The sequence below is a fragment of the Neltuma alba genome, unplaced genomic scaffold (genome assembly GCF_004799145.2).
Source record: "Neltuma alba isolate B1F8T4 unplaced genomic scaffold, ASM479914v2 tig00011698_pilon, whole genome shotgun sequence".
Classification (NCBI taxonomy): Eukaryota; Viridiplantae; Streptophyta; class Magnoliopsida; order Fabales; family Fabaceae; genus Neltuma; species Neltuma alba.
The window spans coordinates 155,727-181,002 of NW_021636335.1; the positions used below are offsets into that span (position 1 = coordinate 155,727).

The 25,276-nt window shown below is 32.6% G+C and overlaps 2 protein-coding genes across 2 annotated transcripts; both read left to right on the forward strand.

The window, feature by feature from the left end:
* The first annotated feature begins 9,506 nt into the window (after positions 1–9,506).
* LOC114716889 (probable S-adenosylmethionine-dependent methyltransferase At5g37990) lies at positions 9,507–12,661 on the forward strand. Its single transcript, XM_028901955.1, has 3 exons — positions 9,507–9,614; positions 10,996–11,661; positions 12,133–12,661. The coding sequence occupies exons 1-3, from the start codon at positions 9,507–9,509 to the stop codon at positions 12,472–12,474; spliced, it is 1,116 nt and encodes a 371-aa protein (XP_028757788.1). The 3' UTR covers positions 12,475–12,661.
* Positions 12,662–18,322: 5,661 nt separating this feature from the next.
* On the forward strand, positions 18,323–23,233 carry LOC114716890 (probable S-adenosylmethionine-dependent methyltransferase At5g37990). The gene is made up of 4 exons (XM_028901956.1): positions 18,323–18,415; positions 18,907–19,563; positions 19,799–20,128; positions 22,922–23,233. Exons 1-4 carry the CDS (start codon positions 18,323–18,325, stop codon positions 23,231–23,233), a joined length of 1,392 nt encoding a protein of 463 aa, XP_028757789.1.
* Positions 23,234–25,276: the final 2,043 nt, after the last annotated feature.

Here is a 25,276-nt window from a genome sequence, read left to right on the forward strand (position 1 = left end):
AATCTTTGTTATGCATTTATAGTGCACCGTACAAAGGGAAATAGGTCTGAAATGACCCACCAACTGAGGATTCTCATTCTTAGGAATCAAAGAAATAAGCGTTCTGTTATCTTCCACCTCCACGTTTTTGGTAAGAAAAGCTTCTCTAACAAAATTGCATAGCTTTGCTCCTACAATACTCCAATTGGACTGATAAAAGATAGGAGAGAAACCATCTACTCCTGGTGCTTTATAAGGGCCCATGGAAAATAACGCACTTTTGATTTCCTCAACTGAAGGTGCTCTGCTCATATCAAACAAAGTGGATCTATCTATCAAGGGGAAACTAGTCCTCATAAATAGAACACAAGAAGACTGCTCCTCACAAATATAAAGATTTTTAAAATAATTAAGAACCAGAGCCTTAACTTCAACTTCATCTTCAATCCACCGATTCTGGTCATCTTTCAATGTCATGATCTTGTTCCTCCTTCTTCTTAACTTAGTCCTGAGATGGTAGTATCTAGTGTTCCTATCACCTCGTGTAATCCACTCAGTCCTGGCTTTTTGAAACCATTTGATCTCTTCCACTTTCAATAATTGTTCTAAATCAGACTGTAACTCTTTTTCCAGGTTACGCAGAAAGAGAGAAAAAGGATAGGCTGAGGAGTTCTGGATTCCTTTCAACCTACTCAAAATTGTTCTCTTCTTCTGTTCAACAAAACCAAAAGTGCTTCTATTCCAATCCAAAAGATCATTCTTTAAATCAGTTAACGACTCAGAGATAATGCCATTATTTTTCCAAGCTTCACATAGAAAATCTTTAAAGCTCTCGTGTTGAAGCCACATTGCTTCAAAGCGGAAAGGCTTTATCCCTCTATTAACATTACTTTGAGCAGGAAGACATAAAACCAAAGGATTATGATCTGAGAAGAGAGTTCTAGGAAGAACCTTTAAATTACCTTCTGGAATTCGAAGCAGGAACTCATCATTCACAAAAGCTCTGTCAAGACATTCGTAAGGACGAGAACACCCAGAAATCTTTGGTCCTTTCCAAGTAAAACGCGGTCCATTGAAACCCAAATCAGATAACCCACATTCTCAAACTCTATCTTGAAACCAATTAATTCGACTAAAATTGCACCCACTCCCTCCAGTCCGTTCTAAAGCATGCAAAATATCATTAAAGTCACCATAAACCACCCAAGGCTTTGAGATTGCCGAAGAAAATTGCCGCAAGGAATTCCAGAGTAGCTATCTATTATTTGAATGAGGAATGGCGTAGATGGCAGTGAGGAAAAAAGAAGATTTACCTGGTATCTCACAATCCAAATGGAAAAATTGTTGGTTCTCAACCAAAACATTAATCTGAATATTGTTACTCTTCCATGCTGCTACAATTCCCCCAGATCTTCCAATACTTGGAATCACTTTGATCGAATCAAATCCAAGAGCATGAAGGGGGCGAAATTTTGTTTGATCTTCACACCTTGTTTTTGCCAAAATTATTAAAATGGGCTTGGGCCCTTCACACACAGCTTTAAGATTTCTGAGAAGCCCCTTACTACAGGCTCCCCTTGTGTTCCAATATAAGAGACTATCCATATAAAACAACTGAATAGTTTGAAATAGAGCAGCCCAATTAAAACCCATTAGAGAATTGGGTCTCAGGTACCATCGTACTCTCAACATATTCATCCTCTTGCATCAAGCTCGTTGGATTGTTAAAAGGAGGCCTAATACTAGGATCACCTGGGTTCACCTCCTCAATCCTAATCCCCTCCAAATTAGTGAAGGACTTTGGACGTTGGGCTTTGTCTCCTGGGTCCAAATCCATCATGTTCACAACCTCACGTTCCACTAATTCACCCTCCTGCATATTCTTCCCCTCATTTGTCTTTTCTTCCATAGTGATCATCAGAGTTTCATTGCTTCTCATTTCACGCCCTAACATCTCCCTTGTCCTCTTCTCACACTTTCTACTTACCTCCATCTCCTTTAATTTCTCATTTGTCTCCCTCGAAATCACTTGCTCCTTTAACTTCTCGTTTGCTTCCCATGTTGCCGCTCCCTCAACATTTTCTCTTTCCTGCTGTCTTCTCCCTGTGCTTTTTTTCTTTCCATTTGAAGCTCGTATAGCATTAGTGCGTTGTGCCCATTTCTGTGTCTCAGGTACGGAATACACAACCTCATCCCATACGTTCTCGTTATGCTCTGCCTCATGCCGTTGCTCTTCCACGTCAGCCAGAACGCCGAATCGAGAACCGGTCTTTTCCGACCAGTTAGCTTCTCCCCTGTTCTCTTTCACTCTTCTTTGTCGACGAGGTTTCTGAACCACCCGCCACTGGTCTTGAGTAATTTTGCTTTCATGAATAACCACACCTTCCTGCTCTTTTGGATTCATTTGTGTTGCCCTTGGATTTGGATTTCCTTCTGCTCTCTGTTCTTTCTCTCTTTTTGGACAAACTTCACTTCTATGCCCATAAATACCACAATTTGAGCAGAGCATATGGAGCCCCTCATACTCAAGGTAATACTCCTCTCCATCTAATGAAAATCCCGACATTAAGTGCTTCCCCAAATCAACTAGAACACAAATACGAGCATAATGACCTCTTAGCTGACAAGAGGTATTCATATCCACTTTAATAGTTTCTCCAATTCGATTGCCAATAATTGTTAAGGCCTCCTCATCATAGTATTCTAAGAACACCCTTGGCATCCTGACCCAAACTGCTACCTTGTCTATGGTTGCTCTAGCTGGTTGGAATCTTGGTTCCCATGGTCTCACAGTTAGATAATGATCATAGATCATCCAAGGGCCTCCTGTAAGTGCATTAAAATAATCTTCTCGATTTGATAACTTCACAACAAAGAAGCCATAACCAATATTAATGAGGTTAATGACACCTCTTTTTGCCCACAAGGATTGCAGACGTGACTGGAGAGCTTTATAACCAATAGACTTGTCTAAGAGCTTAACTATCACTGCCTTCCTCCAAGCTCTGTACAACTTTTTCTTCATTTTCCCAGAAAAAGAAAACGTAGGGAAGTTCCTGTTAGGATCCTCTATAGTTCTGCATAATGGTTCATCCTTCTCCTGTTCCAAAGCTTGTTGAGAACCTTCAGACATAGAATCGTCTGAATCTTCCTCATCCGCATTCTCAATGTCATCATCAGAATGATCATTGTTTCTATCTACACCTTTCAGCTTTTCTGCAAATGAGGGCCCTCCAATATTATATTCAGAACTCTTCGACCCCACCTTCGGCCAGTGGCCCCTGAGGATATTGTCACTACTATCTTTGGGCCCATTCTTGATCTTCTTCAAACTTCGCACCAGCAAGTCATCCTCTTCGTGAGACGGTGGAATCAACGGTGTTTTCCCAGCAAGCACGAGCGCCATAGCTACCTTTGAATTTTCAAGGACTCAAATCTCGATTTCTTTTTCTTCCCCAAAACATCCTGGTTTTTTTTTTTTTAACTTTGTTAACTGAGACCTTTTTGTTTGTAGGAGCTGAGCGGTCTGTTTCAAAAGCTGCTCTTTCTTCGGAGCTCATTTGGTTCAAGAAAAATATGGCCTTAAAATAAAAACTTCAATTTTCTCTTTCGCAGCGGGAGTTTGCTTCGCAAAAAAGGTTGGAATGGAAAGAAAGCAACGCTCTGATTTTCATTTAAACAGATGAAAATATGATCCCACACAAAAGGAGATTTATATTGGGTGCTCATCAGTTTTGATGAGCACAAAATGTTCATCATGTCTGGACTGTCCAAATCTGATCTGAACTGTCCAGATTTATTTTTATTTGTATTTTTTAAAAATGATTATTTTGATAGGTATAGGATAAAAAATAAAGATAATCTCTCAAATATCATTATCTAAAATATAATTTTTTATTTTAAAATAATTATTTAATAATATTAAATATGGACCGTTCAGACTAGATCTGGATAGTTCAGATTGCTCATCAGGTGATGAGCACCGAATAGGAACCCCACAAAAGGATGGGAACAAATTTTCAGTCACTCACACGACTGAGCATTTGACCCATTTGCCCTTCAAATTGTCTGTGAAAAAAAATGAGAGCACAGCTGGACGAATAGATAACCTCATGCACGGAGAAGATGAAAGTAAGTTGGATTTTCCTCATCAAATAGGTGTTAGAATTTATGTTTTGATGATGACAAATGTATTTTTTAAATTTGTGATTCTTGACAAAACCAAAACCATGACACGAGAACTTTCTGTAATTAGTTTTCTCTATTATGTATTTAAGAATTAGTCTTTTCAAGTATAGATTCGAAAGCTTCTTATATTTTGCAAAATTACTTTTCTTTAAACAGCTGTCTCTAATACATAACTTAGAATTGGGTTTCTTGAATACGTATTCAAGAAATTTGTTTTTTTTTTCTTTTTTTTCTTTTACTAAACATGACCTTATCAGAATAACTCACAAATTTTTGAAAAGTTTTTTCTAATACACATTTGAGAGTTGGTCTTCTTGAATACATATTTAAGAATTAATCATTTCTAATACATACTTGAGAATTGAAATTCTTAAATACGTATTTGAGAAATCTTTTCTATCAACTAAAGATTCCTTACCAAAACATTAATACAATGTGTTTACAAAGACTTTATCGAAAATATGCTTAAAGATTTTAAATGTAAAAGTTTGGGGATAACAATATTGAAAAGAACTTTCTCAATAACGCACTGAAGAAATTTACTTAGGAATATAATGCCAATTGAATATGCATAGTTAGAAAATTTAGCTAACAATTTTGTAACATTAATGCGACAAACTTCATTACAACATGAGTTCATCAAACTTCATTCTCCCAAAATAAATTACAACGTCACTTCAACATTCTAATACATTAGCCAATGTTCTCTTTCTTCCACATAAAATTTCACACATTTTACATCACAAAATAGAACTATCATTCCATGACAATTCCTCTTTTGTCAGGCAATGTATTAATCTCTCCAAGTGACGCATAGGTTGACAAAGTAGGGGAAAGGCCTGTTTCTGAACTTTGCAGCCGCTCTATTCACTTGTAAATCAATAAATTACCAAATTATTATTCAATCATGCCACAATATGCACACAGAAATTGTGTCTGCTCAAATAAACCCATTAGTTAAACATACGCATCGCACGCATCTTCATCGCCGATGACATACTTGGTGATATGATTCTATCTAAATCCATTGTGGGGATACCCATAAAGCATATTGGCCACAACGGACCAGTCTCTCTTCAAGCTCCTTATGCGAGGGAGTATGTCAGTGCTTCCCTTCAACTCACATCTTGACAGCATTTCTTCCATCTTATTTTCAATATACACCAACTAACCTGGCATGTATCTTGGCCATCTCATGAACATTTCCCCAAGTCACATATCACAGAGAATTAACACAAGAGTCGACTCCTCATCATCCGTCCACACACAAGCCTTATTACTTGTAACATACATCTGCATTATCAAAACCACAAAAAAGAATTATGTCATTAAGGGCAATATTTTGCACCTATTTTGCTCTTCTTCTTGCCACACAAACAGGGAGCATTGGTTGGACTGAAGAGATGGGTTTGCTTTTCTAAACTCACATAGATATTATTAAATTATGTTATTAAGGGCAATATGATCATTTTGTTTACTTTTTCACCTCTTTTCATCCAACCAAACATAAATTTTTCATTCAAACAATTTTTAATTCTAGTGACAGCTAAACACTTACTCAGTGGACAATTTTCTTTTCTCTTCCTTTTCATTCTTTTCCACTTATTTCAATTCCAATGAATTTTTTAAACCAAATGGGCTTTTAGTGATGGGAAGAGGAAACCTCGCTCCCTAGACTCAGGAACAGGGGGTGGAAGCTGTTCCCTTCTTTGCCCTTCCCATTTCCCCCTCTTTTTCCTTTTATTAGCCATCAGGATCAAAATTTAAATTTTGAAAATGGAAAAAGAATTAGTATGAATCAATTAAGAAAATAAGGCAAAAAAAAAATCAACTAAGAAAGTAGAAAAAATAGAGCCCACCAAAAAAATTTAGAGAAAAAGTAATGCAGCTCAAAAATTTTGAAATGATAATTAAGAGTCTCAAATTTCAGTAATTCCAAATCAATTCATTTATAAGGTAGAAAGAGAAAGGATTTTTTCCCTCTTTATAGGGTAGGATGAGATTTTTTATATGAATACATAATTTTATCTTTCATTTATTATTGTATGGACTTTGTTTTTATGGGATATAAGGAATTTACTTGGATCTTAAATATAAGACTTCAATTTATTTTGCCACTCAAATTTATTATTTTTCTCTCCAAAGTATCCTATTGGGCATATAATAAGGGATAATTACAATGCACATGATTAGAAAAGGGTGCAGGAAATTTAATACCACTCTAGCTCTAAATGAAAGTTACTTGTAATATATTTATTTTTTTTAATTTTACCTTTATTTAATTTTTATTAGAAAGAGAGAAAGACGGGAAATATGTGAGAATAATCTATAGATATAGATAGAGAGGTAAAATTAAATTTTTTTATCAATTTAACGCATTTCTTGTTATACGAGAACGTGTTACAAGCTAAGTGACTTATATTAATAGGGTGATAAACAATTGTTATAAATAACTAATTTGAGTAATTTTCTCTATTATCTTCAAATTAATAATCTAACTTTAATATTATGAATTAGAGTGAGTATATACTCTTTTAATTTTATTTATAATGCGGAGAAGGGATTTTTTTGGACCTATTTGTATAGTAGAGGGAGAAATTTTTTATATAAATACACAATCTTACCTTGTATTTATTATTTAAGATATAATATGCATTAAATAAGAATAATGCTTGAGATTTGTTGAATTTTAAAGCAGAATTAATAAAATTTTATTTTTTTATTCGTATAAAATATGTTAAAAGTGACTTATAAATTTAATATTAAAGAAATACAAACATGACAGATGATTTTAGAAAATAGCTAAAAAATAAAGGCACGCAACATACTTATAAGTGGGTGTTTGGTTTATCCAAAAAACACGTAAAAAAAGTATTTTTATGCAAGTGAAGATAAAACTTCTTTCATATACTTACTTTGTATATTGTAAAATCATTTTTAAAATTATGATTTGGTTCCATCTAAACACCTTTTTAATTTATACTATTCTTCTGATCCCATTTATAAGACACCAAAAAAGATTTTTTATTTATAAATTACCTCATTAAATTTTTAGTGTGAATGTAATATTTTGTTCTTAATTTATTATAGTGTAGATGATTTTTTTAAAATATATATATATTAAATAGAAATAAAATTGACAAGTTATTATATTTTAGAAAAAAGTTAGCACAGTTTAAAAGTTTTCTTAATTTATATAAAGTTTGCTGAAATTATCTAATGAATATAAATACACGCATAAGTACGACGAGGAGTAATTATCAATAAAACGATCGTACTGGCAGGAGGCTGCGGACGGTGGGGAAGCAGGGTCCGGGAATTCCAAGTCCAACACCATTCAATGCCTTAATTTATTTATAACTGTACATATTAAATGCATGGCAACATTAATCCCTTTCTTTTTTTTACCGGCACGATTAATCCCTTTCAAGTCTTGTCCTCTTATTAGATCTCTTTAAAAACATTTTAAGAAAATAATTAAAATTATTTAAAAACAAGTAAAAGTTGAATTTTTTTATATGTCTTTATTTAATAAGAGAATAAATGAGAAATAAAAATACTAATAATAAAATAAATAATGAAAGAGGATGTAGTATAAAAAGAGACTTATATTAATAACTAGAGTGGTATACAATTGTTATAAATAACTAATCTAAGTAATTTTTTTATTATCTTCAAATTAATAGTCTAACTTTTATATTATAAATTAAAGTGAGCATATACTCTTTTAATTTTATTTATAATGTGGAGAGAAGGGATTTTTTTTGTCCTATTTATATAGTAGAGGGAGAAATTTTTTTATATAAATACACAATCTTACATTGTATTTATTATTGTGTTGACTTTGCTTTTATGATATATAATATATATTAAATAAGAATAATGTTTAAGAGTTGTTGAATTTTAAAGCAAAATTAATAAAATTTTATTTTTTTATTTATATGAAATATGTTAAAAGTGACTTATAAATTTAAAATTAAAAAAATACAAACATGACAGATGATTTAGAAAATAGCTAAAAAATAAAGGCACCCAACATACTTATAAAAGGGTGTTTGGTTTATCCAAAAAACGGGTAAAAAAAATATTTTTATGTAAGTCGAGACAAAATTTTTTTCATGTACTTATTTTGTATATTGTAAAATCATTTTTAAAATTATGATTTAGTTTCATCAAAACATCTTCTTAATTTATACTACTCTTTTGATCTATTTATAAGGCACCGGAAGATTTTTTTTTAATTTATAAATTACCTCATTAAATTTTTAGTGTGAATATAATATTTTATTTTTATTTATTATAGTGTAGATGATTATTTTTAAAAAATATATATATTAAATACGAATCAAATTGAGAAGTTATTATATTTAAAAAAAATTAGTACAGTTTAAAATTTTAAGTTTGTTGAAATTGTCTTATAAATACAAATACACGTATAAGTACGACATGGAGTAATTATCAATAAAACGATCGTACTAGAAGGAGGCACAGGGCAGGTCAGTGCACGGTGGGGAAGCGAGGACCGGGAACTCCAGGGCCAACGCCATTCAATGCCTTAGTTTATTTGTAGCTCTGCACATTAAATGCACGGCAACATTAATCCCTTTGAAGTCTTGTCCTTTTTATTAGATCTTTTTAAAAACATTTTAAGAAAATAATTAAAATTATTTGAAAACTAATAGGAGAGTAAATGAGAAATAAAATTTTAATAATAAGATAAATAATAAAAGAGGATGTAGTATAAAAAAAGATAGTAAAACAAAATAGAAGATTAATTAGTGGAAAAATTTATAGAAACGTGTTTTATGTTCATATATTTGTAAATAGAATCTCATAAAAGGACCAAATAAATTCAAATTTTAGAATTTTATAAAAAGAATCAAAGAGAGTATTGTTTATACTCTTGCTGTTTTCAGAAACAAATTAAATTTGTCATAAAATTTAAGTGATTTTTATGCTAAATTTCAACATGATTCTACGTTTTACTTCCTCTTTCATTACTCTTATTGAATATGGCGTATGAAAAAGAATATTTAATATGAGCACTAAAGAATATTTAATACTCTTTAAAGCTAATGAATGTCAAATGAAAATTACCAAAGCCTTCTAACTAAGAGGAATCCCATACTAAGGACCCAAGGAAGTATATCTTTCCGAGGAAGTATATCTTTCACATTTCCTTACTTCCTCTCATTCATACGAACTTGAAGGCAAGTACTCTGTCTCTCCAATTACTTGTTTATTTTCTTTCTTCTTCGTCTTTGTCTTCATCTTCATCTTCTTTTTCTTTTGGTTACATTCATATGTTTCTGGATCTGATACAGATTTGAATCATGCAGATGTCGAAGAGAGATATGGAGAGCGAATTCAGCAATGCTTTTCCTGAATCATGTGCCATGAAAGGAGGGGAGGGTCCTCACAGCTATGCTCAAAACTCAACCTTCCAGGCATTTAATTAATCTTTAATCTTCTCTCTTAATTCCATTTTTGTCTCCTGAAATCTTTAATTTTAATTTTTGATTTGATGAATAATCTTCTCTACTTAAATGTCTAATTTTGCCTCAGAAATTTTTGCCTAGGAGCTGTGGGTATCCGAAAATTGTTTTAGCAGCAATGTTATCTGGGAAGTTTTTAAATCCTATCAATGTTATCCCAATGTTAATTTTGACTGTTAAAACACACATAGCACTCTTAGATTGCACTCAATATGCCAGGTTATAACTACCCTGTCCATTGGAGTTTCGTCTTCTTCTCCAATGCTGAAAGTTGAATTTAGCATTTTATTATTTCGGTTCTAGAATTAACAGAGTAATCAGTAGTGCTCCTTCTCCAATGCTTCTAGTCAATATCTTAACAACTGGATTTTAGCATTTTATTATCTTGGTTCTAGAATTAAAACCATGAATAATGCAGTAACAAAACCACTCTTTCAAGGAAAAAGAGATTCCTGTGAACTCATATACTCACATTTGAAGAAGCTCATAATGATAACTCGGCATATGAAAATATCTTTTCTTCGAAACATTGGGAACCAAAGATTATATCACTGAAAAAATAGGGATCCTGTTTGAGTTGGAATTGGAAGAAAATAGATGTCTGATATGTCAACTTTTCATTTGGAGAAAAAAAAGAGAGGAGTATCGAGGGAGGAGATGAGGAGGACGGTGGTGGAGGTGAGGGAAGGTGGTCAGAGAAGGAGAAAGCTTTGGGGATTGGAAGAGGAAGGGTGAAGGAGGTTGTCTTTGAAGAAGAAGAAAACGGCAGTGATGATGGCGAGGAAGAGAGAGAGGAAGGAAATGATTCAGGTACTGATATGGCTAAAATGATGTTGATACGGCTGTGCTGAGTGTGCCATATAAGTTACACTAACAGTAAAAATTAACTTTTCTAAGAGGTGGGGTGAGATTGCGTTTTATACTTCTCGGGTGACATTGCTACTAAGAAAACTTTCAGATATCCATAGCTCTTAAGCGAAAACTTTCAGGGCAAAATTGAACCTTATCCTGAGATTTAACTATAAATTAAGATGCAAATTTATTCTAAAAGTTTTTGTTCAGGACTAATGTTCTCTTGGAAGTCTATTTGGGTTCAATATTATCCTGAAAGTTTCAAAATATAATAATGTTGCTCCACCCTATTAAAAAATTAATACTGACGGTTAAAATATTAATATTTTTAATGGTAAGAGATAAATTTACTCCATTTTAACACTTCCATGACAACTTTGAACCCAACAAAACTTCTGGGACAACATTGCTCTTGAGTAGAAACTTCTTGGCAAATTTGCTTTTTAACCCATTTAGCTAATAAACCCCATGATATCTGCAGAGATCAGCAATTGAAGCAGCCAAAAAGCTTCTCCAAAGTGCAGTAACTGATCACTTTGACTTGAAAACAACTTGTGGTTCTCCTGAAAACCAAATTCGCATAGCAGACTTTGGTTGTTCCACTGGGCCAAACACCTTCATTGCAGCACAAAACATAATAGAAGCAGTACAACTCAAATACCAATCTCAATCTCAAAATCAAAGCACCCCAGAATTCTTGGTTTTCTTCAATGATCAAGCGTCAAATGATTTCAACACTCTCTTTCAGAAACTTCCTCCCAATAGAAACTACTTTGCAGCTGGAGTTCCTGGCTCTTTCTATGGACGTTTATTTCCAAGTCAAAGCCTGCATTTAGTTCACTCATCTTCATCATTGTCCTGGTTATCTAAGATGCCCAAAGAGCTTACTGATAGAAACTGTGGTGCTTGGAATAAGGGAAGGATTTTCTATACTAATGCTCCAAAAGAAGTTGAAGATGCTTATAAGGGACAGTTTAAGATGGATTTGGCGACCTTTTTACAAGCCAGAGCACAAGAACTGGTGGGCAATGGGATAATGATACTTCTGATACCTGCTGCTCATGACGTGATTGATTTTAGTGTGGACTTGTATGGTGGAAAAGATTATGAAGTTTTGGGAAGCTGTCTCATGGACATGGCGAAACTGGTGAGCAATTTGTTTTGTTTTTGTTTTTTTAAACTAATTTTTTTAATATCTATAAATTAATTATTTAGTTCCTACGCTTAGAATCAAAGGTACTATTAGCAAATAACTGATAAGAATTTGATAGAGTCAAGCATGACTACGAAACTTAAGATTGAGAGAATTGCTTAATACCCCTCGTTGCAAAAAGTTTATTATGCCAAATATATGAAATGTTTTTACGGACCAAGGTGCAAGCAAGTGGCTTTTTTTTTTAAGTTATACGCAATCTGTCTTTAATTATGCGTAAAAAGAAACATATTTGTATATAGCTAACAATATGTTACATACAACTAAAAAGTGATTACACTCACATAAGGACCTAAGACTTATGTGTACTTTGGACAGTAAATTTTGCACTGGAAGACTTTTCAGCAATTTTCCCGTCAAGAATTTGCTAATAGTTTTTTTACCCCTTCAATTTCGTGATTGTAGGGACTTATAAGTGAAGAAAAAGTGGACACTTTTAATGTGCCCACATATTTTCCACGGCTGAAGGATCTGAAGAAAATGCTTGAGAGTAATGAAGATTTGAGTGTAGAGAAAATGGATCTATTAGATGGCAATAACTTGATAATTGAGCCAAACTTGGGCAGACATGTTTCTCAATGCCGAGCTGCTTTCGAAGTGTTAATTGAGAAGCACTTTGGTGATGGAATTGTTGATGAACTTTTTGATCGCTTTGCTCAGAAACTTATGAAATCCCCACAACTCATGATGTATCCCCAGAAGCTCAAACTTGTTATGCTTTTTGTTGTTCTCAAGCGCAAGGTGTGAGCATAGACATAGATGATTAAGATATTAGTTATTCTCTCATGATGATGATGAGCTTAATTATGATGATAATGCAATGCTGCTTTTATTCCCTTGTTGGACTTAATAATTATCATGAATGGTAGTGAGACTGTGAAGGTGACATATATTGTCTAATGTTTTTAGAGTTTGTTATATAATTTTGTGGTAATGTACTTCTCTTTTCATTCATTATGAAGTGATTTTTATTATGTTTGTGTCCATCTTATTATTATCATTATTAGTTGAGCTGAAAGTAAATTTGAAGTTTGTAAAAACACAATTTGATTATTTGTATTTTATAAAAACAACTTGAAGGAGTATTATTAAATAATCAGATATTGAAGTGATCAAGGATAGATAATAAATGTAGGTGTATTAAATGATGAGAATTAAAAATGAATCTAACACTCTAGTGCTAGGAAGGGATTTTGGTCCTTTTTATTTGTCATTTGTACTTCTTTTAATGTTTTATTTTTATCAATTATAATGAAAGTGAAGAGAGAGAGGAATAGTGAGAGAAAATATATTAGTATTTAATATTATTATTAGTAAGCATAAAAGTGAAAGGTTTTATCTATTGAACAAAACTTAGATCGAGTTAATTAGGTCAAGTTGGTCCAATTAACCAATTAGCTTCTGCCACATATATTAACTGGACACATGATCGTTTAACACCAACTAACCCCGTTAATGAGGATCGACCGATTGTGCGAGGAGGCGGTGAAATTGCCTCGAAGTCAATCTTAGACTAAGGAAATGCAGTCGATTGTTTTATATCTATAAATGTCCAAAGTCAAATGGCTAAATTAGCTAAGAGAGAGATGGATGGTGAAATATCAGAAGGCAGAGTGAGAGGTAGAGAGATGCCAACCAGGAAAAGAGGGATTGTTGAACTTGATGGAGGGAGAAGATACAAGGGTTTATGGTACTATCATTTTGTATCTCAAGGAACCATTGACCTGCCTTAATTTACTTGACCTTTTTAGCAGGCAGCGGCACCAGCAGCGGCTTCAATTAGGAAGAAAGCACACAGATTGGTGCTAGAGTTGATGCGCTTTAGGCTGCTCTCCATCATCACCACATGCCTCGATGGCGCTAGAGTTGACTTCGAGGGGTTAGATAGGAAGTAGAAGCAATGTCTATTCTACAACTCAATGCTTGCTTCTTCGATGGGAGAGGGTCTAACATTCAGCATGAAGACAAGTGGCCTGATGAATGATGATTGACGAAGCCTCATCCCCTCCTGGTCCTGGCTAATATTCCCTTCCAATCCGAAGGAGTTATGGTGTTAAATATAAATTAATTAGTTAGTCCCTTCTATATCGACATGGTCTTCGTTGTTGAAGATGTTAATTTAGAAGCTTCTTAGGTTGTTGCGTAAGAATTTGTTGTGTTGAATCTGTGAGCGTATAGAGATTCAGTGGAAATTAATTAGGATTTGGGGATGAAAATGGAGGGGAAAGGTGGAGGCGGGCGGAGGGGACAGCATTGGCATATAAGGAGAAGCCATTAACGGTGTTAAGTGACGATGCGTCCAATTAATATGTGGCAGAAGCTAATTAGTTAACCGGACCAGCTTGATCTAATTAACTGGACCCAATCTTTGTCCTTATCTATTTAATGCTCCCATTAGTACATTAGTACATGTGAGAAACTATTACAAGTAACAAATAATAAGTATAGATTGATATTAAATATGTTACGTGAAAGCTAAGAGTTGTATTAGATGTGTCTCCTCATCTATATCCTCCCTCTGGTGCAGACTCCAAAATATAAGAAGTTAGTTAAAATTTTTCGTAAATAAAAAATTGGTAGTTAAGTTATTAAATATGTCCTAAAATAATAAAATTCCTGTATTTTAAGATTAAAGAATGTGATTAGAAAGTAATAAAGTATACTTTTTTTAAAAAAATACATTTTTTTATTATCTTTCATCTCTCTCTTCTTTCTCCTATATTTAAAACACTCTGTTGTAATTAATAGGGCAAAGTGAAAAAATATAATTAATTATCCTAACAATTTCTTATGGGAAAATGACAGATAAAGAAGGCGGAATATATGATATTCTAATTTGGAAAGTTAAGGAAATGTAATGACAAAGAGGGAAGTCCTTCCCAAATTGAAATTTTAAAATTTAGTAAAATAACAAAAATGCCATTTGTTCTTTCTTTTCTTTTTTTTTTTTTGTAAAAAAAGCTCAGCCCCTCACTGGTGGTCGGTGGCGGGCAACCACCACCGGTGACTAGTCGTAGGTGGTTTTTTGTGACATTTTTTTTTTTGCACGGAAGAATATTGCAAGAAGTGGTGGGGATATGATTTGATCCCACAACCCCTTGGCCATTTGGGCTAACAAAAAAAAGAAAAAGACCATTAAGCCATCAAAAACTTCTCAATCTTATAATGCAAACAAAAATATAAGTTGACTTTTTTACTGTGACTCCAACCCATGACAACAATTTACCTGAGGATGACAAGTCTTAATTGAGAGATAACAAGTCTAAATTTGATATTAACAAAACAACTTTTCTTGATACATAACAAGAAATAGCATGTATATTAATTAAAAATGACCATAATTTATTTGAAAATGACACGTCTTTACTAAAAAAATGACAAGTCTAAATTTGATATTAACAATGTGTCTTTTCCTAATGCATAACAAGAAGTAGCATATATATTAATTAAAAATAACTATAATTTATTTGAAAATGACACGTCTAGAACAATATTGCTCTTGAATAGAAACTTCTTGGCAAATTTGCTTTTTAACCAAATTAACTAATAAACCACATGATATCTGCAGAGATCAGCAATTGAAGTAGCCAAAAAGCTTCTCCAAAGTACAGCAACTGATAACTTTGACCTGAAAACAATTTGTGTTTCTCCAGCAAACCAAATTCGCATAGCAGACTTTGGCTGTTCCACTGGGCCAAACATATTCATTGCAACACACAATATAATAGAAGCAATACAACTCAAATACCAATCTCAATATCAAATTATTATATTTTAGTGAAGAGTTAATATAGTTTAATATTTTTGTTTGTTTGTATAAAACATGCCGAAAGTGTTTCATAAATAAGACTAGGAAAATAACAAATAATTAAATTTGGTAGGGATAATTTTGTCTTTTTCCTATTATCATCTTTTCTCTCTGCACGATGCGTTAGTGACAAGCACCTTAGATTTACTTCAACATTGAAATGGCATTTTACCAAAAGCTAATCTCAAAAAAACAAAAGTGATCCAAACATGTGTTGAAGCCAAACGTATGTCACGTTTCCTGTTGAAAAAGTGAATCCAAAAATATGAGATGGTTATTAACTTTGGAAATTGAAATCACAAAAACGTTTGTCAAGCAATCCTAACGAAAACATGGCAAGAAGTTCGAAATGCAAGAATATTTCGGGAAAGAGAGGAGATTTTCAAAGAAGGAAACGTTTTTGTTAGGACTGCTTAACAAGGGACGAAGTTGCAAACAAAGATTAAGTGAAGGATAGAACGGTCCTTTGGCTTCAATAAAACCAGAGTCATTGACCCCCTTCAGCCCCTCTCCCATTCGATGCAGAACAGAGCAAGGAAGACAGAAACAGAGTAAGGCGGAGGAGAGGAAGAGAGCTCCGCGCGCTACATGCAACGCTGATCTTGGACTAAGGTCAGTCTCTTAAACCTTCTCCCATCTTCATTTCCTTCATCTGATCTGGTTAGTTAATTCAGTTGATGAGTGAGATCAGAAAGCTGATCGATGATGATTCGTGTGTGAATCAGTTAGTGCATGTGGAAACTTTCTGCAGATTAAGAGTAATGGAGAGTAGAGGATGCTTATAATAAGTTCATAACAGCAGTTTACACACACACACACACACACACACGCACGCACACACTTGCGTGTTTGCTGTTGAAGCCATGGGATTTTCGATTGTCACTTGTTGGTGTCGGGTCTTGGATGAAATTATGAAATTTGGAGTCGTTGAGATTTCACCACACATGCATGCACGATCTGATAAGCATTGGATGAAGACCCATAAATTTAGTTTTCAATGTTTCAAAAGTAATTTTTTGGGTGCAATTTGGCCTTAATATATTTCCTGAGTTAAAATTTTAATTTTTTTAATCGCTCTCTTTTTATATTTTTGGTGCCCGTCTTTCATTTTTTTTAATATCATCTTTAACATTTTTTTTCCACATTCTTCAACGTCCATCTTATATATTTTCTGGACTTATCTTCCATAATTTTAATTATGATTATTAATTATTTTCAGTACAAAAAACATAAAAAATTAAATGCTAAAAGCTTTTAAAATGAGCACTGGGAATATTTTCCTTTTTTAAAATGTTTTTAATAGTAATTTTAAATGTTTTCGGTACTTGTCTTCCATGCTTTTAGTATTGAAAAAATAATTAAAAATTAAGATTGAAAATATAGAAGATAAGTCTCGAAAACATTTAAGATGACTACAGAAAAAATTGAGAAACTGTTCATTAAATATGTTGAAAATGATTATTAAAACTATGAAGATGAGTATTGAAAATATAAAAAGAGATTATTCAAAAGATTAACTCAAGAAATGATTTAAGAGTAAAATTGCACTAAAACAGATGTTGAGTGCTGTTGGGAAAAGAAGAATACTTTAAAGTAATAAATGCACATCAACCTTCAATTCACATGTCTTATTTAACTAATTATTTGGGGAGGCCTTATTTAACTGAGTATTTGGGAAGTAAAAAGTAAAATTTCTCTTTGCAAATGAGGAAAGAAAAACCTCTAGCTAGAATGCTAGATTTAGCTTAATCCTTTATAAGTATGTGTGCAAAATTATTAAATAACGAACGAATTAAAACGATTTAGGAAGAATAATATATGTAGGCGTGTTAATGATGAGAATTATCAAGGAACCTTTTTTTTTTTTGGCCAACTATAAATTAATTTATTAAATACTCCCTCCATCCCATATTATAAATAACATTAAAACTCATTACGTAGATCAAAATGTTAGTTAAAATTAGTTAAATACAATAAATACGTAAAAATTATAAATTCTTTTACTAAAATGCCCTTATTTATAGGGGAGAAAGAGTATAAGAGGGAAAATAAGAAAATTATTATAATAAAGAGAATTATGGAAGAGAGATAATGTGTGATGGAGAGATGATGATTTAGGAAATGAGATAATAAATATATTGAGTATTAAAATAAGTAACTAATGGGGGTAAAATAAAAAATTTGCTGTAAAAATTTAATACAACTTGTAAATGTTACTTATATTTAGGAACAAGAAAGAGATGAAAGTTGTTGCTTATAAAATGGGACGGATGGAGTACTGTGGAGTGCAAGTTAAGAGTTGTATCAAGTGGCTCCTCCTCCTCATCTATCTATGGCTCCAATCATCAATTATCAATTATATTCTTAAAATCTTATAGTACCCGATTCGTTTAAAAATATGTCAAGTATAATTTTATAAAATCCGAGTATATTCAATTAATGATATTTAAATGATATTTTAATTGAAATTTGAATATACTGAATTAATGAAAAGTGTTGTTAATGAGATTTCAAATCTAAGCAAATATATATTGGATTGTGTAATTTCTAGTTATATATATGAGTTCCGATCACCTTTTCTCTCTACTTCAATCCTTAATTTCTAACTCTACCCTTCCATCTCGCCAACAAATTCTTCTTACTTTAATATTTTACATAGAATCAAGGGCAAGTTGTCGATATCCATTTATTTACTTTCTTTTTCCTTTTTGTTACATATGTGTGTGTGTTACTATATAAGTTTAATATACATATTTGAACAATGCAGAGAAATAGAAGAGAAATTAGATGGAGAATGAATCTGACTGTGTGTTTCCTAAATCTTATGTGATGAAAGGAGGAGAAGGTCCTCATAGCTATGCTCAAAACTCAACCGGTCAGGTATTTGATCATAATATTTCTTTTTTTTTTTTGGGGGTCCAGCCGATGATACTACCTACTTTACAAATAAATTTTCATAGGGAAAAATGTAAAAAATGAGATTCTTACAAGTTATATTAATTGCAAGGAATTTCGGTATAAAAGATATTATGGATTTTTTTCCAATTTCGTGATTGATATATAAACGGTCACTTTTGAGTACATATTTTCTTTCTATTAAAGTAATCACACATTTCTCTCTCTCTCTCTCTCTTTTAGTCATCTATCATTGTTTCTATTAAGTTTATTATCGTAATTCAAACAAATATTTAAGCTCATATATAATGACGCTTACCATCAGCAACAAGCGCAAATTTTTTTTCTTCTAAGAAATTTTCAAATTTCATCACTAATTCACTGTTTTTTTTGTATTATTTGATCTATTATCCTTTTTTTCCTTTGGCCAAATACTATAAGAAATGCAAGTACATATAATCATATAATACATGCAGAAATCAGCAATTGAAGCAGCCAAGCACCATCTCCAAAATGCCGTTACCAAAAAGTTTGATTTTAAAGCCATTTCTGCTTCTTCTAATAACCTAATCTGCATAGCTGACTTGGGTTGCTCCACCGGGCCAAACACCTTCATTGCAATTCAAAACATAACAGAAGCAATACAACTCAAATGCCAATCTCAAAATCAATCTGCTCCAGAAGTCCTAGTCTTCTTCAATGATCAAGCATCAAACGATTTCAACACTCTCTTTCAAAACCTTCCTCCCAATAGAAACTATTTTGCAGCTGGAATTCCTGGCTCTTTCTATGGACGTTTATTTCCAAAACAAAGCCTGCATTTAGTTCACACTTCTGCAGCATTGTCTTGGCTATCTGAGTTGCCCAAGGAACTTACAGATAGAAGTTGTGGTGCTTTGAACAAGGGGAGGATTTTCTATACTAATGCCCCAAGTGAAGTTTATGATGCTTATCAGAGACAATTTAAGATGGATTGGGAGGCATTTCTACAAGCCAGAGCACAAGAGCTTGTAGACAATGGGATCATGGCTTGTTTGATGAATGTAGTTAATGATATTGATTTTAAAGTGGACTTGTATCTTGGGAAAGATTTTGAGCTATTGGCAAGCTGTCTAACGGACATGGCCAAATCGGTAAGTAACGAGACTCTGATTTACTTGGTACATTAACTTTGAGAAATAAACTATATTGCTTATGGATTGTAAATAGTATCTCACTTGGTCCTAAATGTAAGAATTACATAACTAATTTATAAATATTAAAAAATTAGTTAAAATTAATTATTTTATTATAAAAATGTTGGTTTTCCCAAAATATCTCCTTTAACTAACTATTATTACGATACTAATAATTTTCTTGTCATTGCAGGGATTGATTCAAGAAGAAAAAGTGAACACTTTTAATGTTCCTGTATTTTACCCACATGTGAAGGATTTGATGAAAGTACTTGAAACTAATGAAGATTTCAGCATAGAACAATCAGAGGTACTGGATAACAACTGCTTTGTCGTACCAAACATTGAATCTTTTGTTTCTCGATTACGAGCTGTGCTGGAAGTACTGATTGAGAATCACTTTGGAGTGGGAATTGTTGATGAACTTTTTGAGCGTTTCACTGACAAAGTTAGAGAATTCCCAGAAATCATGGATGTTCCCAAGCTTAAGTTCCATTTGTTTTTTGTTGTTCTTACGCGCAAGGTAAAAGCATAAATAGGTATGTTCACAATTTTCTCATGTAATCGTGAGTCTTGGAGTGATGCTTACAATAAGAGCGACCCTTAAGTAAATTTGCATATGCAGCTGGATTGATATTCTGAACTTATTGTTAATTTGAATATTTGGGTTTCCTCTTTCTTCTTTAGAGCATCCAGGTGTCTCGTCACTGTTGATTTTTCTTTAATTTGTTTTCTTACCTATGGGCTCTGTCATTACATAAATTTTTTTCACATAAAATCTCAAGGTTTATTCTTCTTCTACATCCATGTTCAGCTTATACTAGTGGAGAAAAAAAGATTATAATCCACGAAATTGTTCTATCACAAAATATATACTCAAAGGTCCACATTTTACAGCAACCTTTTCTTTTCAGTTGCTTAGTATTGGTTTCATTGTTTCGAATTAAAACGTGCAAGGTCAGTAGTAAAATAAGCATTTTGAATGTAATAGGAAAATAATATCAAAATGTTAGATGCATTATAAAAAATTAACATACTAGATATGAGGGTGTTGGTTGCACCTTTTAAAAAAAATATTTAAGACCTGTAGAGTTTAAACTCAGCACTAAATTTAAGAAATGAGTATCTAGTTACCTTTTTTTCAAAAAAATTATCATGTTTTAAAATAATAGTGCAAGGGTGCTTGAAAAATCAGCACGCCTACACAAACACACACATATAAGGTTGAAATGCAAATTTATTCTTAAAGGCTTTACTCAGAAACATCAAGTACTCGGAAGTTATTTTTTTGGGTCTAATATTGTTTCAAAAATTTAAAATTATAGCAATATAGCTGCTATCATTTAAAAAAAAAAGTAATGGCAATCAACGTCTTTTCACCAACAACATTAAATTTCATTTTGGTTCTTGATGTGTGGTAAAATTTCTACATGTGTTTGTGGACGAATGAAAGTTAATTGGCCGTATAGTGGGGACTATTTGAAATTTTTTTCTAATATTTTATTTTGATATTTTGAAAGGTGAGTTGTTGACATTGCAGGCACATATATCTCCAATAGATTTTATTTTAAATATTTTTTAATTTATAAAAGTTAAATTAAAAATTGATATATTAGCAATTTATTACAGAGTTGCATTCAAATTTGTTGAGTCAATATTTTTCGTTAATAAAATTAAATGTGTTAGCATTAAGAGATTGAAAATATACTTTATAAGTTTGAGAAACTAAAAAGTTTATATAAATTTAGTGAACTAAACATATACTTTATCATTCATTAATGGAACTTTTTAACTGTTATTCCTAAGATAATTTAACCGTCAAATATTTACATAGTAAATCTTAGTTATTGGTATGAAGTTAAAAAGAAAATTTGTATAGATGAATCAATTTCTTAATAATTTTGTAAGGATTCGTTGCTCCCTAGACATGAGTAAATCGAAATTATAGGCATGGTGGTAGTTTATTTTATTGATTTTAATAAATCAAGAAATAAGGAAAATTAACTTTAAATCCCTCTTTCATGAAGATTGAGAGAATATAGAATTTTGTAAAGAAAATTAACTTTAATTTTTGCAGTTTTGAGAAAGAAATGTATATTCTATTCAGTCGAGTAAAGTAATAAATCTTCCTTTCGGATCTCTCTGTTTATTGATTCGTCAGTTCAAATTATACTTTATTTGAAGATTGGCATCACAAATGTTTTTCACTTTGCTCACCAGGAAGTACACGTGATTAAAAAAAGGGAAAACCATATTGGAGGTACTTATACTTTTTTCAATTTTCAATTTGGTACCTATGTGTTTTTTGTTCTTAACTAAATCTTTATTTTTCCTCTATTAACATCATTAATCCCTATGTAGAGACTAAAAATATCAATAGAACAAAGTTATAAGAGCTAATGTTGCTAAAAAGATAAAATTAAATGTTTAATTAAAGGGAAAAAACACATAGGTACCAATTAAAAATTGAGAGAAAGTATAGGTACCTTCAATATGGTTTCCCTTAAAAAAATTATTCTCCCCAGTGCTATGGGGAATATTGTTGCTTTTAGCTCTTTGACAATTGAATAGTTGTAATATTTATTATATTATTATAATTGCTATGCCGGAGTTTATATTTTATTTATATATAAAAACACCGGAATTATTTCATACATGCACCTTTTTTAAATTTAATTTTATTTAATTTTTGTACCGAAAACTGATATGCCCAAAGTAAAGGCTCTATATGATTTTCATTTCAAACTTATTTTTTAGCCACGCTTTATAAGTGCCACCTGCAGATTAAACGGAGACATTTCACTTTAATTTTGACAGAGGGTTTTAGTTATTTTAGTTCCGATCTTTCACTCCTCTAACCTTTACATCATTAATTTTTTCAGCAAAAAATGCAAATATTGAAATTTTAAAAATTGACAAAATATTCTGGAATTTTATTTTTTTCCAAATAATAATGACTGGTAAAAAAATTGTCATATAAAACTAATGGTGTTAAAATGAATTTTAAAAAAAAAACACTTCATAAAATTAGATGATCAAAACGACAAATTATATAAAGTTATACGACTAGATGTGTACTTTGGTCATTAATTTATGATATCTGAAACTAGGGAGACACAACAACTTTAAGTTGGGATGTTAGTCACCTTAGGTCCTAAGTAACACATTATTTTATTTGTTTGTAAGCCTCACAAGATTAGTATCAAATATGCCACGAAATGCAAAGGGCTCCATATATAGGTGTCATGTGTTCATTGAAGCGATAAGTACCGAAATTGGCTCCATATTTGTGTGTCATTTTACTGGCTTCTGCAAGTTTATTGTTGCCTTGTTGAAAGCCAAAAGTAAAGAAGTGAGAGAGATGGTGACAATCATCCTTGAAAGAGTGGAACACATATGGGACATTTGGAATGTCCGAGGAGCCATCATGTTTAGCTTCTTGGTTCAAGTGTTTTTGGTCTTATTTGCTCCCTTCAGGCCACGCTTAGATAGCTTGCTGCTCCAATTCCTCATTTGGACTGCGTACATGCTTGCTAATTGGGCTGCCAACTTCACCGTGGGACTCATCACCAACAATGCAGGTGGCAACAACAATGGCGGCAACAAGAAAATCTTGAGGGCTCTGTAGGCCCCATTTGTTCTAGTACACTTCGGACACAATCACTGTTTTTTCCTTGGAGGACAATCAACTATGGCTCAGGAAAATACCTGGGTTGTTGTTCTCGGTAGGGGTGGCGGCTTATGTGTTTGTTCTCACTCTTCCACAAAACACACTATGGGCTCCCATGATTCTGGTTTTTGTTTGTAATTCATCAAATGCTTTGAGAGGACTCAGGCATTGTACATTGCCAGCAGCCCTAACCCAGATGTTGAACTGAAGCTTTGACATTTCCATCTGCTTATTGTTATTGAAGACCCAACGACAGAACGATTCATTCTTCTTCAAGTGGAGCTTAGGCCTAAATATGTTTATGAATGGCATTACACTAAGGCCTCAACTGTTTGGCATAGAAAAGTAGGATGCCTTGTTCATTTGGTAGCTCTTGGCTCTATGGTGGTAGCCCTCTCCCTTTTCTTTTTTTACAGCACGGAAAAAAACTTCTACAATTATCAGTTCAGTCAAGTTTGACAACATTGATGTTATAATAACCTACACACTCTTTTGTGGGGCCTTCTTGCTTGAAATCATCTCTCCCTTGCAAAAATCAACTAAATTCTTGAAAACTTGTAATACCTAATTCGTTTGAAAATTGGTCAGGTATGACATTATGATATATGAATATATTTAATTAATGAGATTTGAATAATACTTTGATTAGAATCTAGGTATATTAAATTAAATGAGAACATCATTATTAAATGGAATTTCAATTGGAGGAAGACCAAGCCTAAAAGGGAAGACGCTAAGCCGAGAGGGTGATCCCTTGTAAGGTATAGGCAGAAAATTTTTCTTTAAATACCTGCCTAAAATATACAAAAATAGGTAAAAATTGACAAAAGAGGGAGATGCTATCCAAGTGTTCTCTTGAGCTTTGGAATTGATTTTAGTTAGTGCTTTTGGATAAGGAATCATCAAGCTTTAGTCAAGGATTCATCAACGTATGTGTAAGCTTTATTATGGTTGAGATTAAAACTTGTTTTGGTTGAATAATTGAATTATAATTCAAGGAGATGTTGCTGCCATATTTTGGTCAAGACATGCATGGATTAGGGAAGGATATAAGCTTTAAAAATGAGTTAGAATTATCATGTTCAAGTGATGTTTGGATTGATTTTTGGGAGAAATCAAAGCTAGGGTTTCATAGCACCTATTCGACCATGACTCACTCTTGGGATAGGAGTTTGTTTTGATGTGTTTTGATGATTCCAATGAGTCCAAAAGGTGTTTTTGTGTAGGAAAACACTAAGGGAAAGTGTTTGAAATCATTGAAATCAAAAATAAAATTTTTGAAACATATACTATCCCTATTCAGCCAAGTCTAGTTAAAGGGGAAGGAATGTGATTTTGTTAAATCTAAATTGATATTTAGATTCTACATGAAAAATTACGTGGAAATGAGCAAAGAGATTGATGGAAACAAAGAGGCAAAAATCAAGAAAAAAGATGTTTAATTGAGCTTAATTTCAAGCAATTGTGTTTATACTTGAATTATCGATAATTTGGCATGTGTTTATGCATAGATTGATAGGCATATTGCAAGGAATCAAAAGGAACCTAACTTTCACAAGGAGGCTGAGTTGGTTCATCAACCAAGAGGTAGCATTGAACTTATAATTTGATTGCTTTCTTGCTTGTTTAAATGTGTGTGTGTTAATTGCCATGATGTGATTGAGCAATTTATGTGATTATGCATGGGATTATATGTTGAATATGCTTTGGCAATATGTATGAGGAATGGCTTAATGGTATGATTCTTTGCTCTTTTTCCATGGCACACAGTATACACATGGAATGATGCATAATGACATTGATTTTACATATACATGTCACATTTTTACATAGCATGAATTGCATGATGATTATTGTTCTCTGCTACTGAGATTTCTATGAAATCTCACTTTTTATGTTCAAAATTTACCACTTAGGAGTCGGATCAAGCAAGGACAAGGGGAAGGAAGTCATCTTGGGAGAAAACTGATTTATGTGCCTCTTTGAACTATGTTTGTAATT

What these genes read in the sequence shown, in the direction of transcription:
- LOC114716889 (XM_028901955.1), top strand. Translation starts at nt 9,507, where the DNA reads ATGTCGAAGAGAGATATGGAGAGCGAATTCAGCAATGCTTTTCCTGAA. An exon ending in CTCAAAACTCAACCTTCCAG is followed by an intron (nt 9,615 to 10,995) that starts GCATTTAATTAA and finishes TGATATCTGCAG; the next exon opens with AGATCAGCAATTGAAGCAGC. An exon ending in TCATGGACATGGCGAAACTG is followed by an intron (nt 11,662 to 12,132) that starts GTGAGCAATTTG and finishes TCGTGATTGTAG; the next exon opens with GGACTTATAAGTGAAGAAAA.
- LOC114716890 (XM_028901956.1), top strand. Translation starts at nt 18,323, where the DNA reads ATGGAGAATGAATCTGACTGTGTGTTTCCTAAATCTTATGTGATGAAA. An exon ending in TAACGGACATGGCCAAATCG is followed by an intron (nt 19,564 to 19,798) that starts GTAAGTAACGAG and finishes TTGTCATTGCAG; the next exon opens with GGATTGATTCAAGAAGAAAA. An exon ending in TTGTTGTTCTTACGCGCAAG is followed by an intron (nt 20,129 to 22,921) that starts GTAAAAGCATAA and finishes GGCTTCTGCAAG; the next exon opens with TTTATTGTTGCCTTGTTGAA.